This window comes from Oncorhynchus kisutch, linkage group LG28 (assembly GCF_002021735.2).
Source record: "Oncorhynchus kisutch isolate 150728-3 linkage group LG28, Okis_V2, whole genome shotgun sequence".
Classification (NCBI taxonomy): domain Eukaryota; kingdom Metazoa; phylum Chordata; class Actinopteri; order Salmoniformes; family Salmonidae; genus Oncorhynchus; species Oncorhynchus kisutch.
In genome coordinates this window covers 20,190,546-20,206,275 of record NC_034201.2, presented here as the reverse complement: position 1 = coordinate 20,206,275, position 15,730 = coordinate 20,190,546, and the positions used below count along the sequence as shown (strand labels likewise).

The 15,730-nt window shown below is 42.2% G+C and overlaps 1 protein-coding gene across 1 annotated transcript in view; it reads right to left on the bottom strand.

The window, feature by feature from the left end:
* Positions 1–8,477: 8,477 nt before the first annotated feature.
* Positions 8,478–15,730, bottom strand: part of LOC109873119 (protein Wnt-11-like) — a 29,894-nt gene continuing 22,641 nt past the window's right edge. The window contains exon 6 of the mRNA XM_020464665.2: positions 8,478–11,724. Within this exon, the coding sequence (XP_020320254.1) occupies positions 11,550–11,724 (175 nt within the window). The 3' untranslated portion in view covers positions 8,478–11,549. The remainder of the gene's footprint in view (positions 11,725–15,730) is intronic.

Below are 15,730 nucleotides of genomic sequence, written 5' to 3'. Positions count from 1 at the left end.
GGCCTGTCGTGGGAGAAACTCGTCATCAAGCTGTCAGACAAGGGAAAATTATGGTCGGTAAAGAAAACTTTGTGCTCGTCTCTCAATTTAAAAAAAAAAGTCAATACTTTACCCCTTGATAACCAGCGCACTTCTGTATGTTGTAAAAGTGTTACATGTTCGCTGCCCATATCATTGCATAATGCAGAAAATATGTGAGACTTCAGCGGCCTTGCTGTAACAAAGTTAACAATTTTCACTGTAGTGTCCAAAACGTCTTTCAAGCTGTCAGGCATTCCCTTGGCAGCAAGAGTCTCTCGGTGGATGCTGCAGTGTACCCAAGTGGTGTCGGAAGCAACTGCTTGCACGCGCGTTACCACTCCACTATGTCTCCCTGTCATGGCTTTTGCGCCATCAGTACAGATACCAACACATCTTGACCACCAAATCCATTTGATGTCACAAAGCTGTCCAGTACTTTAAAAAATATCCTCTCATGTTGTCCTGGTTTCCAGTGGTTTGCAGAAGATGGTGTCTTCCTTAATAAATGTAAATTACATATACCAGGAGCTGTGCCAGGCCCACCACGTCTGTTGACTCATCCAGCTGTAACGCATATAATTCACTGGCTTGTATGCGAAGCAGTAATTGTTTCAAAACATCTCCTGCCATGTCACTGATGCGTCTTGAAACAGTGTTGTTTGATGGAGGAATTGTCTGTATAGTTTTTTGGGCCTTTTCCCACAGCATTGTCTCAGCCATAACCACAGCAGCAGGAATAATGAAGTCCTCCACAATAGCATGGGGCTTGCCTCTCCTAGCCACCCGGTAGCTCACCATATAAGATGCTTCTAGCCCCTTCTTATTGATGGTATCTGTTGCTTTAATACATCTTACTATTTGAAAGTCGTCTTAATTCTCGCTCAAAAAACTCCCGGGGGTTATTTTTTAAATTGTCACGTTTTGTTTCTAAATGTCTGCGCAAGAGAGATGGTTTCCCACAAGAGAGTAACGGTTAATGTGATTGGATGTTAATTATTTGACTAGGCTTCCTGTATCTGACATTGTGTTGTTATTTTGCTGAACACTTTTTATTTTTGGCAGAGAAAAGGCTACTCAGGTGATAAAAAAACCTCACCCAAATTTATAGCCCCGTTGGAAAATATAAATGTACTGTTTGAAAATGTGAAGAATTTGTATTTATTTTTTGAATTAATTATTATTAATTATTTTATTTTTTTAAATGTGAATCAGATTTTTATTTGGTATACCCCAGTTTGGAATTCCTGGTCTACACCATTAGTACATTACAAATCAAATATGTCTTGGAGGTGCTCAAAAATACATATAGTCTACTTCGTATGGCTCTAAGGCCAGGCTGTGGAAAATCCTTCATGTTACCATTAGTAAAAGGCCACTGTCTTTAGCTTTGTGTTCTAAGGGTCAAGTGGAGGCCTTGTGAAAGGATGGTGTTTACTATTGCACTCCAAGTCAAGAGTCAACATACAGCCATATACTGTCCATTCACATCACACCCACACACACCAACATGGACTCAGGGGTAGATGTAACATGGTAAACGAAAATCCAGGACATTCAAATTAGTATGATAATTAGCGGATGTCCTTCATCCATTTCGGATGATATGTTCCGAATTACAATTCATATGATATGTTACGAATTACAGTTCGTATGATATGTTACGAATTACAATATGTATGATATGTTAAGAATTGCAATTCTTACAATATGTTATGAATTTGCAATACATATGATATGTTACGAATTCTAGCTAACTTTAGCTAGGTGGCTAACATGAATGTTAGCTAGGTGGCTAACGTTAGCTAGGCTTAGGGTTAAGGGTTAAAGGTAGGGTTAGGAGTTAGGAGTTAGGTTAGGGGAAGGGTTATCGTACATGCTTAGTAGTTGCAAAATAGCTAAAGAGTAGTAAGTAGTTGCAAAGTTGCTAAAATGCTGAAGTTGTCCGAGATGAGATTCAAACACGCAACCTTTGTGTTGCTAGACATTCGTGTTATACGCCTACCCATCCACCCAGTCCAACCACCCTCCTTTAGTTTTTGCCCTAAGTAACCCTTCTGTCTTATGTAACCATACCAAACGTAACATATCATACTAATTTGAGTGTCCGGGTTTCCATTTTCTATGTTACATCCAGTCTATGAGACCAGAATGCACACAGTCTAGGACAGCATGGCTTTAGTGGACTCACTGTTCACTATTCTACTCTAGCTCTCCACGCGCTAGCCTCCTCCCACACCCATTTACCCCCCACGCCCATTCCCCATCACGACAGATTGTGTCCATCCTTACTTGCTGGCACTGCTTTTAGAATGCTGACAGATAGGTTCACAGGACGCCCTTTGAAGATTCTAAGTAGATAGTGTCCATTGTTCACTCCTTCTACACTGTGTTTCTATATACAGTATGTACTGTTCTAACTCAGCATGAAAAGAGGGTTATGTATCCATGACACTGGCTTGTCTGGATTACAGGACACAGGTGCGTTCGAGCGGATCGCTTTTGTCAAAATGTTGACCAACGTTGGTCACCGCCTTTCAAAGTGTGTTGCATTATGGTATAAAAATTGTCCGACTTGCAACAACATGTCAACTGCATGACCTTTACAACAACCACGTGATCAAAGGTCATGATTTTTCGACTGCAGTTGACTGGACATTTCAACCGTTTGCTCCTCACCAACTGCAACTTGAAGTAGGAACCAACGCATTGTTCGAGACAACCTTCTGTTTTTTTGGAAGCAAAAGGCACTACATGCTCATAAATGGTTGATGTCGCCAACTATCATTGGTTATTATCAATGCAATGTTTACTTTATTCTTACATCCTTAGGATCTAATTACATAAGACTACATACATAAATAAATGAAATATCCTACTGTACCTATCTAGATGTAATGTTGTGTCCCATGTTATAGTCTACAATTTGTCTTGTATGTAATATTGCTGTCACCAAACAAATGCAAAATTGTTGATTGTCTATTAAGTGTGAATAAAATAGAATGCGTATTGTAAGCTACATGTGGGTTATTTTAGGGGATTTCTACACTGGCAATCTTAGAGGCTTAATCTGTGTCCGGGAAATGGACCCTTAATGAGCAGACAAATTACCAGGATGTGTACTCAGAACATGCGCTGACCTGCTGACAAGTGTCTTCAGTGACATTTTCAACCTCTCTCTGACCCAGTCTGTACGACTTACATGTTTCAAGCAGACCACCATAGTCCCTGTGCTCAAGAACACCAAGGTAACCTGCCTAAAGGGCTATCCCCCCGTAGCACTCACATCTGTAGCCATGAAATGCTTTGAAAGGCTGGTCATGGCTCACATCAACACCATCATCCCAGACACCCTGGACCCACTCCAATTCGCATACCACCCTAACAAATCTGCAGATGACTCAGTCTTTATTGCACTCCACACTGCCCTTTCCCACTTGGACAAAAGGCACCTACAGTATGTGAAAATGCTGTTTATTGAATATAGCTCAGCGTTCAACACTATAGTGCCCTCCAAGCTCATAACTAAGCTAAGGACCATGGGACTGAACACATCCCCCTGCAACTGGATCCTGGACTTCCTGATGGGACATCCCCAGGTGGTGAGGGTAGGCAACAACACATTTCACATTTGCCACACTGACCCTCAACACGGGTGCCCCTCATGGGTGTGTGCTTAGTCCCCTCCTCTACTCCCTGTTCACCCAACTCCAACAACGATGAGACAGCCTATAGGGAGGAAGTTAGAGACCAGGTAGTGTGGTGCCAGGACATCAACTTCTCCCTCAACGTCAGCAAGACAATGGAGCTGATCGTGGACTACAGGAAACAGAAGGCCAAGCACTCATCATCGACAGGGCGGTAGTCCACATCACTAAGGATCTATCACGGTCCAAACACACCGACACAGTCGTGGAGAGGGAACGAAAACACCTCTCCCCCTCAAGACATTGAAAAGATTTGGCATGGGTCCTCAGGTCCTCAAAATGTTTTACACCTGCCCCATTGAGAGTATCTTGACTGGGTGCATCACCGATTGGTATGGCAACCACTTGGCATCTGACCACAAGGCGCTACAGAGAGTATTGCGTACAGCCCAGTACATCACTGGGGCTGAGCTCCCTGCCATCCAGAACATCTATACTAGGCAGTGTCAGAGGAAGGCCCTAAAAATGGTGAAAGACTCCAGCCACCTATACTATTCTCTCTGCTACCACATGGCAAGCGGTACCAATGCACCAAGTTTGGAACCAACAGGACCCTGAACAGCTTCTACCCCCAAGGCATACGACTGCTAAATTAACCAAATAGCTAGCCGGACTATCTGCATTGACTTTTTTTGCACAACCTTTTTTGACTCATCACATACACTGCTGCTACTGTTCATTATCTGTCACTTTATTCCTAGTTATATGTACATATATAACTCAATTTCCTCGTATCACAGCACATCGACTTTGTACTGGTAACCCTTGTATAATGCCAAGTTAACGTTACTCATTGTGTATCTACTATTACGTTATTGTTACGTGTTTTATTGTTCTATTATTTCTCTACTTTCTTTGTCTCTGTATTGTTGGGAAGGGCCTGTAAGTAAGCATTTCACTGTTAGTCCACACCTGTTGTTTACAAAACATGTGACATATGAAATTATACTAGATTTGATTTGAAGTACCCCAGACAACAGTCGTGGGTTCAATACCAAGTGCATTTGAGTGCTTGGCATATTACTGGCATATTGTTTACCCTGTAACTTATGTGAACTGATGTACATGTAGTGTGTAGTGTGTAGTATAATTATTGTCATGTTTTTTACCCAGTAACTTACCCTGAGTGCTTTGTCATTCATGTGATTGAATAAAATGCTGTTCTTTACATGCTTACTGACAAAAGCAACATAAAGGTTGAGATGGCCGCCGACAGAGATGGCCGCCTCGCTTCGCGTTCCTAGGAAACTATGCAGTTTTTTGTTTTTTTACGTGTTATTTCTTACACTAGTACCCCAGGTCATCTTAGGTTTCATCACATACAGCCGAGAAGAACTACTGAATATAAGATCAGCGTCAACTCACCACCAGTACGACCAAGAATATGTTTTTCGCGATGCGGATCCTGTGTTCTGCCTTACAACCAGCGCCACGGGATGGTTCCCATGCAGCGACCCAAAAAAGCGACTCAGAAAAAGAGGGAAACGAAGCGGTCTTCTGGTCAGACTCCAGAGACGGGCACATCGTGCACCACTCCCTAGCATTCTTCTTGCCAATGTCCAGTCTCTTGACAACAAGGTTGATGAAATCCGAGCAAGGGTAGCATTCCAGAGGGACATCAGAGACTGTAACGTTCTCTGTTTCACGGAAACGTGGCTCACTGGAGAGACGCAATCCGAAGCGGTGCAGCCAGCGGGTTTCTCCACGCATCGCGCGGACAGAAACGAACATCTTTCTGGTAAGAAGAGGGGCGGGGGCGTATGCCTTATGGCCAACGTGACATGGTGTGATGAAAGAAACATACAGGAACTCAAATCCTTCTGTTCACCTGATTTAGAATTCCTCACAATCAAATGTAGACCGCATTATCTACCAAGAGAATTCTCTTCGATTATAATCACAGCCGTATATATCCCCCCCCAAGCAGACACATCGATGGCTCTGAACGAACTTTATTTAACTCTCTGCAAACTGGAAACGATTTATCCGGAGGCTGCATTCATTGTAGCTGGGGATTTTAACAAGGCTAATCTGAAAACAAGACTCCCTAAATTTTATCAGCATATCGATTGCGCAACCAGGGGTGGAAAGACCCTGGATCATTGTTACTCTAACTTCCGCGTCGCATATAAGGCCCTGCCCCGCCCCCCTTTCGGAAAAGCTGACCACGACTCCATTTTGTTGATCCCTGCCTACAGACAGAAACTAAAACAAGAAGCTCCCACGCTGAGGTCTGTCCAACGCTGGTCCGACCAAGCTGACTCCACACTCCAAGACTGCTTCCATCACGTGGACTGGGAGATGTTTCGTATTGCGTCAGCCAACAACATTGACGAATACGCTGATTCGGTGTGCGAGTTCATTAGAACGTGCGTTGAACATGTCGTTCCCATAGCAACGATTAAAACATTCCCCAACCAGAAACCGTGGATTGATGGCAGCATTCGTGTGGAACTGAAGGCGCGAACCACTGCTTTTAATCAGGGCAAGGTGTCTGGTAACATGACTGAATACAAACAGTGCAGCTATTCCCTCCGCAAGGCTATCAAACAAGCTAAGCGCCAGTACAGAGACAAAGTAGAATCTCAATTCAACGGCTCAGACACAAGAGGCATGTGGCAGGGTCTACAGTCAATCACGGACTACAGGAAGAAACCCAGCCCAGTCACGGACCAGGATGTCTTGCTCCCAGGCAGACTAAACAACTTTTTTGCCCGCTTTGAGGACAATACAGTGCCACTGACACGGCCTGCAACGAAAACATGCGGTCTCTCCTTCACTGCAGCCGAAGTGAGTAAGACATTTAAACGTGTTAACCCTCGCAAGGCTGCAGGCCCAGACGGCATCCCCAGTCGCGCCCTCAGAGCATGCGCAGACCAGCTGGCCGGTGTGTTTACGGACATATTCAACCAATCCCTATACCAGTCTGCTGTTCCCACATGCTTCAAGAGGGCCACCATTGTTCCTGTTCCCAAGAAAGCTAAGGTAACTGAGCTAAACGACTACCGCCCCGTAGCACTCACATCGGTCATCATGAAGTGCTTTGAGAGACTAGTCAAGGACCATATCACCTCCACCCTACCTGACACCCTTGACCCACTCCAATTTGCTTACCGCCCAAATAGGTCCACAGACGATGCAATCTCAACCACACTGCACACTGCCCTAACCCATCTGGACAAGAGGAATACCTATGTGAGAATGCTGTTCATCGACTACAGCTCGGCATTCAACACCATAGTACCCTCCAAGCTCGTCATCAAGCTCGAGACCCTGGGTCTCGACCCCGCCCTGTGCAACTGGGTACTGGACTTCCTGACGGGCCGCCCCCAGGTGGTGAGGGTAGGCAACAACATCTCCTCCCCGCTGATCCTCAACACTGGGGCCCCACAAGGGTGCGTTCTGAGCCCTCTCCTGTACTCCCTGTTCACCCACGACTGCGTGGCCACGCACGCCTCCAACTCAATCATCAAGTTTGCGGACGACACAACAGTGGTAGGCTTGATTACCAACAACGACGAGACGGCCTACAGGGAGGAGGTGAGGGCCCTCGGAGTGTGGTGTCAGGAAAATAACCTCACACTCAACGTCAACAAAACTAAGGAGATGATTGTGGACTTCAGGAAACAGCAGAGGGAACACCCCCCCATCCACATCGATGGAACAGTAGTGGAGAGGGTAGCAAGTTTTAAGTTCCTCGGCATACACATCACAGACAAACTGAATTGGTCCACTCACACAGACAGCATCGTGAGGAAGGCGCAGCAGCGCCTCTTCAACCTCAGGAGGCTGAAGAAATTCGGCTTGTCACCAAAAGCACTCACAAACTTCTACAGATGCACAATCGAGAGCATCCTGGCGGGCTGTATCACCGCCTGGTATGGCAACTGCACCGCCCTCAACCGTAAGGCTCTCCAGAGGGTAGTGAGGTCTGCACAACGCATCACCGGGGGCAAACTACCTGCCCTCCAGGACACCTACACCACCCGATGCTACAGGAAGGCCATAAAGATCATCAAGGACATCAACCACCCGAGCCACTGCCTGTTCACCCCGCTGTCATCCAGAAGGCGAGGTCAGTACAGGTGCATCAAAGCTGGGACCGAGAGACTGAAAAACAGCTTCTATCTCAAGGCCATCAGACTGTTAAACAGCCACCACTAACATTGAGTGGCTACTGCCAACACACTGTCAATGCCACTGACTCTACTCCAGCCACTTTAATCATGGGAATTGATGGGAAATGATGTAAATATCACTAGCCACTTTAAACAATGCTACCTTATATAATGTTACTTACCCTACATTATTCATCTCATATGCATACGTAGATACTGTACTCTATATCATCGACTGCATCCTTATGTAATACATGTATCACTAGCCACTTTAACTATGCCACTTGGTTTACATACTCATCTCATATGTATATACTGTACTCGATATCATCTACTGTATCTTGCCTATGCTGCTCTGTACCATCACTCATTCATATATCCTTATGTACATATTCTTTATCCCCTTACACTGTGTATAAGACAGTAGTTTTTTTTGAATTGTTAGTTAGATTACTTGTTCGTTATTACTGCATTGTCGGAACTAGAAGCACAAGCATTTTGCTACACTCGCATTAACATCTGCTAACCATGTGTATGTGACAAATAAATTTGATTTGATTTGATTTGATTTGAATTAAAGAAATTCAATGCAGTCTATAGTGATGATGACATGCAATCAATTACCATACAGGAATAATCTTTGTGGACTCCATTTAATCACATCTGTTATAATTCCATGTTGCACAATCACAAATAATAATGAGGAAGGTACAAGGCATGAAGTAATGGCAAGTAACAGGGGAGGCTAGCATTTTTTGGTGGGTATGATATTTGTGCATCTGTAACTTTCTCACTCATCATTATTGACGATTCATTTCAGGACTATCCGTAATCATGCTAGCATCCACATTAATGTACATGTTTAGAAGTGTTTAGAAACATATGCTATTCTTATTTACAATGTAAATGATTCCAAAGTGACACAATACATTATTTACTATTAATTTCTATTGGGCACAAAATAATCTGAAACACAACCAAAACAAACAGCAAATGCATCCAACAAATTTGTAGTGTCACAAGCTTGATGCAATCATTGCGTGTTAGTCAAAAGTTTGGACACACCTAGTCATTCAAGGGTTTTTCTTTATTTTTTACTATTTTCTACATTGTAGAATGGTAGTGAAGACGTCAAAACTATGAAATAACACATTTGGAATCATGTAGTAAGTCTTAAACAAATATTGTATATTTCAGACACTTCAATGTATTCACCCCTTGCCTTGTTGATAGTTTTGCTGTAATTCCTAAACGGTTGACCCGATATGGATGAAAATAACCTGAAATTAAAGCTGACAGTCTGCACTTTAACCTCATCGCCGTATAATTTCAAATCTAAAGTGCTGTAGTACAGAGCCAAAAGAAGACAAAATGCTTCACTGTGCCAATAATTACGGAGGGCTCTGTATGTTCTCATTCTAGCAGCCTGTGGACTCACTACCTGCTAATATTTTGAGAAAACCATCACAAAAATACAAAACAAGTCCTGTGAATGTTAGAAAGAGCTTGGCATGGTATCTCATTTCCTTATCATCAAAATATGAATTCTTTAGAACATGTTGATCATGTTTAGATTTGTGTAGAAGTGTAATTTTGATAACATCACCTTTATCGACAATAACAAAGGCCATTTTTATTTTTCCTTTATTTAACTAGGCAAGTCAGTTAACAACAAATTCTTAATTTCAATGATGGCCTATGAACAGTGGTTTAACTGCCTGTTCAGGGGTAGATTGACAGATTTGTACCTTGTCACCTTCCAGTTGCTAGTCCAACACTCTAACCACTAGGCTACCCTGCCATGTCTCGCATTGTAACGTTTCCTATAAACAGCAGAAGTTGTCCAACTTGCTGTCGGTGCATTTGTACTTCCCCTGACTTTACTGTCGACTTCCGTTTACAGTCGGCTACTTTCGCCTTACCACTCAAACACGCCAGTGTATCTGGAATCCACTCCGCTGTACATTTCTCATAATTCCTCAAATAGAAAGACTTGAATCAGTTAAAACATGCCTATACACCAATTTGTTAGCAGCTATTGACCGCTGCAAACACAAACCGAGCTCATAAAAGGCCTCCAAAAAGCTCATGTACCAACGATTGCGTTCTATTAAACATACTTCCCCTGCTGTTCTATATTGCTGTAGCTGTGTTGGCAGCATCTGTGCCCCCATGGGCAGGCTAGGTCAATAGTGGTACATGTGTTCGGCTTGTGCAGGTTGGAGCCTCAATGTGTCAGAGCACAGCATTGGCCAAGATGCTTAGCTTCAAGCCCTCACTAGCTATTTGTGTCTGTTAAGAATCATGAGAACCACAAGGCAACACAACGTTTGGTCAGAGGGTAATACTTCCTTTTAGTAACAACCTAACCCTTTGTATTCAAATAAATTAGATTTATTTTGTTTTTTAATTGGAGGTTTAACCACTTCCAAGATCTCACCTAATTCATATGAGCGTTAGGCTAAACCTGTGATAGAATTAAAGCTTTCTTACAATGGTCTTTGTGACAGTGAGGAATGTCCAAACAAACAGTTTCCCAGGTATTTTGTAATTGAGAGGTTGATCCCAATTGGCCTTGAGATGAAACACTACAACACATCACAAGTGTGTTCATTTATCATAGGTTCACAGATGATTGTGTGAAATGTTTATTTTCTTAACACTTGGAGATTAAAACAGTAATGCTTCGAGGGGAAGAAATATAGCTAGTCTATTCCAAAAACATCAACTTGTGAGATTATGTAGTTGTCTTGACAAGTTTTTTCTAAATGACCATCAAGTTTTTCACCATGATGATGATGATGATGCTGATAATGTGCGGTCTTGGGACATTTTGAAAGAGCTTGGTAAAGATTCTTTAATTAGTTTATAAATATTTAATTATTTAATTCAGCATACAAAAAGACAGTATGTACATCCACTCAAGAGTGGTTCATAATAACACAGGATTATATGAGACCGATGTGTTCTGTTCACATGCTCTGAGCGTTAGGCTTTGGACTACCTGCATGTCAGACATTATAGGGATGATGTGCTGTTTCTAACACTGGGAGTTCTTTTTCCTTTTTCTGAGGATGTACACAGAACTTTCTGTCTGCAGGCGAGTCCCCATTCGAGTTCAAGTGTCCACAGTTCAACACCAGTTACAAAAAATGTTCCATGACTGAAAGTACTTGAAGTTCCCTTTGTGTGTTTTGTACCTTTTTCCTCTCTTTCTTTGCGTGTCTTTCTCTCTTGAAAAAACAAGTATGATTTGAGCAATAAAAAATACGGATCCTTCAGAACCCTTTGAACTCCGTGGAAACGGTGAACGTCAACATCAGAGCGTGACCAGAAGTACAAAAAAACAAACATCCAATATAATTTATTTTAATAAAGGTATATGAAAATAGACTTTTGATATCCAAGTATAGCAAGTGTAAGGAAAGTGTAAGGAAAGAAAAAACCCCTTGAGGACGGTGGTCTTCACGTAAACCGATAGGCATTGTCACAACACCCATTTGTCCACGTTCATAAAAATGTTTAACTTTTTAGTCCAGCTTGTGGGTCAGAGTTTAATAAAGAATTATGAACAAAAATAAACGGTTTCTTGTCCAAATATACATGCTAAAGCTTAAGACAAAAGTAAGCCATCTTGGAAACGTAGTGCTTTGGTTATCTGTGGCCCCAGCCCAGAGACTGGATGGATGAAGTAGACAACATGGACTCATTTGCAGACGTATCTCTCCACAATCCTCTCACACTTCTTACATGTGACATAGCAGCACCAGTGGTACTTGCAGTGGCAGCGTTCCACCAGCTTCTCTGTGTAGGGGTTGTAGCCTCGCCCACAGCACATCAGGTCGCAGCTGTCGCTGCCAATGGACGTCTTGTTGCACTGCCTGGAATGGACAGAGAAAGCAAGTTAAAATTATGTTTAATCCTTTTTTGCATCCATAAATGACACTGTCTGCCCCAAAACAAATGACAGAGAAACAAACCATTCTATACACCGGTAATACATTTTGGCCAATGGAAAGCCCTCAAGGTCCCTAACATATTTACACACACACAGATACACACGGTCTCTCCAATGAATTCCCCGCTCAAAAAAACCCATTGATCTTAGAATAGTTCCTCTCTCAAATATCAACCTCAAAAAGTCCAACCCAAGCCTCACAAATGTATTTAAAAGGGAGAGCTTGACAAATGCTTATTGTGCATTCACCCAAACATTCTCCCACGTGTTTTGTCTGAGGGCAGCAGATGCTTTGCTTGGGACCCTTTAATTTCTTAAGCCCAGGGGCATCTTAAGTGAGCAGAGAATAGCTCTATCATAAATCAGAGTGAATACACAGGGGAGCCCTCCCTCTATTTAACCCTCTCCACATAATTGCATTGATTTATAATAGCAGAGTGTTAATGGCCAGCGTGGTGGGAGACAGAGACACTGAGAGGATGGCTGAAGGCTGCTGACACAGAGGGAAAAGGAGGGAAGGGGTGGTGGGTAGGGAGGGTGAGTCATTGGAATACGTAGGACAGACTCCTTTATTTATTTTCTTTTTACCTTTTTCTTTTTTGTTTATTTTTAGGGGGTGGATCAGCTTTAATATTGAGGATAGATTGTTGCTTCCATCAATGTAATTGTCTAAATAATTTCCAATCCCCCATATAATTGTTGGGTAAATATATATATATCCATATACATACATACAGTACATACAGTACATACACATACATACCCAAATATATATATATATATGTAAACATTCATACATATACACATACAGTTGAAGTCAGAAGTTTACATACACTTAGCTTGGAGTCATTAAATCTAGTTTTTCAACCACTCCACAAAATTCTTGTTAACAAACTATAGTTTGGCAAGTCGGTTAGGACATCTACTTTGTGCATGACACAAGTCATTTTTCCAACAATTGTTTGCAGACAGATTATTTATTTATCACAATTCCAGTGGGTCAGAAGTTAACATACACTAAGTGAACTGTGCCTTTAAACATTCCAGAAAATTATGTCATGGCTTTAGATGCTTCTGATAGGCTACTTGACATCATTTGAGTCAATTGGAGGTGTACCTGTGGATGTATTTCAAGGCCTACCTTCAAACTCAGTGACTCTGCTTGACATCATGGGAAAATCAAAAGAAATCAACCAAGATAAATTGTAGACCTCCACAAGTCTGGTTCATCCATGGGAGCAATTTCCAAACGCCTGGAGGTACAACGTTCATCTGTACAAACAATAGCACGAAAGTATAAACACCATGGGACCACACAGCCATCATACCACTCAGGAAGGAGACACGTTCTGTCTCCTAGAGATGAATATACTTTGGTGCAAAAAGTGCAAATCAATCGTAGAACAACAGCAAAGGACCTTGTGAAGATGCTGGAGGAAACAGGTAAAAAAGTATCTATATCCACAGTAAAACGAGTCTTATATCGACATAACCTCAAAGGCCGTTCAGCAAGGAAGAAGCCACTGCTCCAAAACCAGCATAAAAAAGCCAGACTACGGTTTGCAACTGCACATGGGGGCAAAGATCGTACTTTTTGGAGAAATGTCCTCTGGTCCTCTGATGAAACAAAAATGGAACTGTTTGGCCATAATGACCATCATTATGTTAGGGGGAAAAAAGGGGGAGGCTTGCAAGCCGAAGAACACCATCCCAACCATGAAGCACGGTGTGGCAGCATCATGTTGTGGGGGTGCATTGCTGCAGGAGGGACTGGTGCACTTCACAAAATAGATGGCAACATGAGCAAAGACAATTATTTTTATTTTATTTTATTTATTTCACCTTTATTTAACCAGGTAGGCTAGTTGAGAACAAGTTCTCATTTGCAACTGCGACCTGGCCAAGATAAAGCATAGCAGTGTGAGCATACAACAAAGAGTTACACATGGAGTAAACAATTAACAAGTCAATAACACAGTAGAAAACGAAGGGGGGGTCTATATACAATGTGTGCAAAAGGCATGAGGAGGTAGGCAAATAATTACAATTTTGCAGATTAACACTGGAGTGATAAAAGATCAGATGGTCATGTACAGGTAGAGATATTGGTGTGCAGAAGAGCAGAAAAGTAAATAAATAAAAACAGTACGGGGATGAGGTAGGTGAAAAGGGTGGGCTATTTACCAATAGACTATGTACAGCTGCAGCGATCGGTTAGCTGCTCAGATAGCTGATGTTTGAAGTTGGTGAGGGAGATGAAAGTCTCCAACTTCAGCGATTTTTGCAATTCGTTCCAGTCACAGGCAGCAGAGTACTGGAACGAAAGGCGGCCAAATGAGGTGTTGGCTTTAGGGATGATCAGTGAGATACACCTGCTGGAGCGCGTGCTACGGATGGGTGTTGCCATCGTGACCAGTGAGCTGAGATAAGGCGGAGCTTTACCTAGCATAGACTTGTAGATGACCTGGAGCCAGTGGGTCTGGCGACGAATATGTAGCGAGGGCCAGCCGACTAGAGCATACAAGTCGCAGTGGTGGGTAGTATAAGGTGCTTTAGTGACAAAACGGATGGCACTGTGATAGACTGCATCCAGTTTGCTGAGTAGAGTGTTGGAAGCCATTTTGTAGATGACATCGCCGAAGTCGAGGATCGGTAGGATAGTCAGTTTTACTAGGGTAAGCTTGGCGGCTTGAGTGAAGGAGGCTTTGTTGCGGAATAGAAAGCCGACTCTTATGTGGATATATTGAAGCAACATCTCAAGACATCAGTCAGGAAGTTAAAGCTTGGTCCCAAATGGGTCTTCCAAATGAACAATGACCCCAAGAATACCTCCAAAGTTGTGGCAAAATGGCTTAAATACAACTAAGTCAAGATATTGGAGTGTCCATCACAAAGCCCTGACCTCAATCCTATAGAAAATGTGTGGGCAGAACTGAAAAAACGTGTGCGAGCAAGGAGGCCTACAAATCTGACTCAGTTACACCAGCTCTGTCAGGAGGAATGGACCAAAATTCACCCAACTTATTGTGGGAAGCTTGTGGAAGAACACCCAAACCGTTTGACCAAAGTTAAACCATTTAAAGGCAATGCTACCAAATACTAATTGAGTGCATTTAAACTTCTGGCTCACTGGGAATGTGATGAAAGAAATAAAAGCTGAAATTAATCATTTTCTCTACTATTATTCTGACATTTCACATTCTTAAAATAAAGTGGTGATCCTAATTGGCCTAAGACAGGTCATTTTTATGAGGATTTAATGTCAGGAATTGTGAAAAACTGAGTTAACATGTTTTTGGCTAAGGTGTATGTAAACTTCTGACTTCATCTGTACATACATACACATTCAGATATACATACATACATATGCACACTTTTTTTTAGAATATACCTTTATTATTCCCCGCAAACCCTACCACCCTTCCCACAATTGAAGTAAACTAATAAACAATAACACTTAGGCTTCTACCTTCAGTTTATACGTATCATAGTCCATCGTTTTTAGTCCTTCCTCTATTTCTGATGTCCATCCAGTTCTATTTGTAACTGTGCTATTTCAACATTTCTGAACCTATACACATTTTACAGACCCTGTATGTTTTACATTGGTTATCTTGTTGTTATTAGTCCCAACCTTCAGCTTCATTCAACCCCTCCCATCTTTCTCTTAACACCATCCATTTTGGATTTCTATTTGCCATATATTTTTCAACTGTGCTGTGATTCTTCAGAAAAGTACTGAACCTTTCTAATCTCATAGCTTCTACAGACTGTAAATTAAAGATAAACATTTTTGCTAAAATAATTATTGTATTATTGATCGATTGACTATGACTTTTCAAATCACCCAGTATTGCTATCTGCAGCATTAGTTCTAGGTAAATGTTGCAATTCTTCAGCCATTCTTGGACCTGTGACCAAAAACGAGC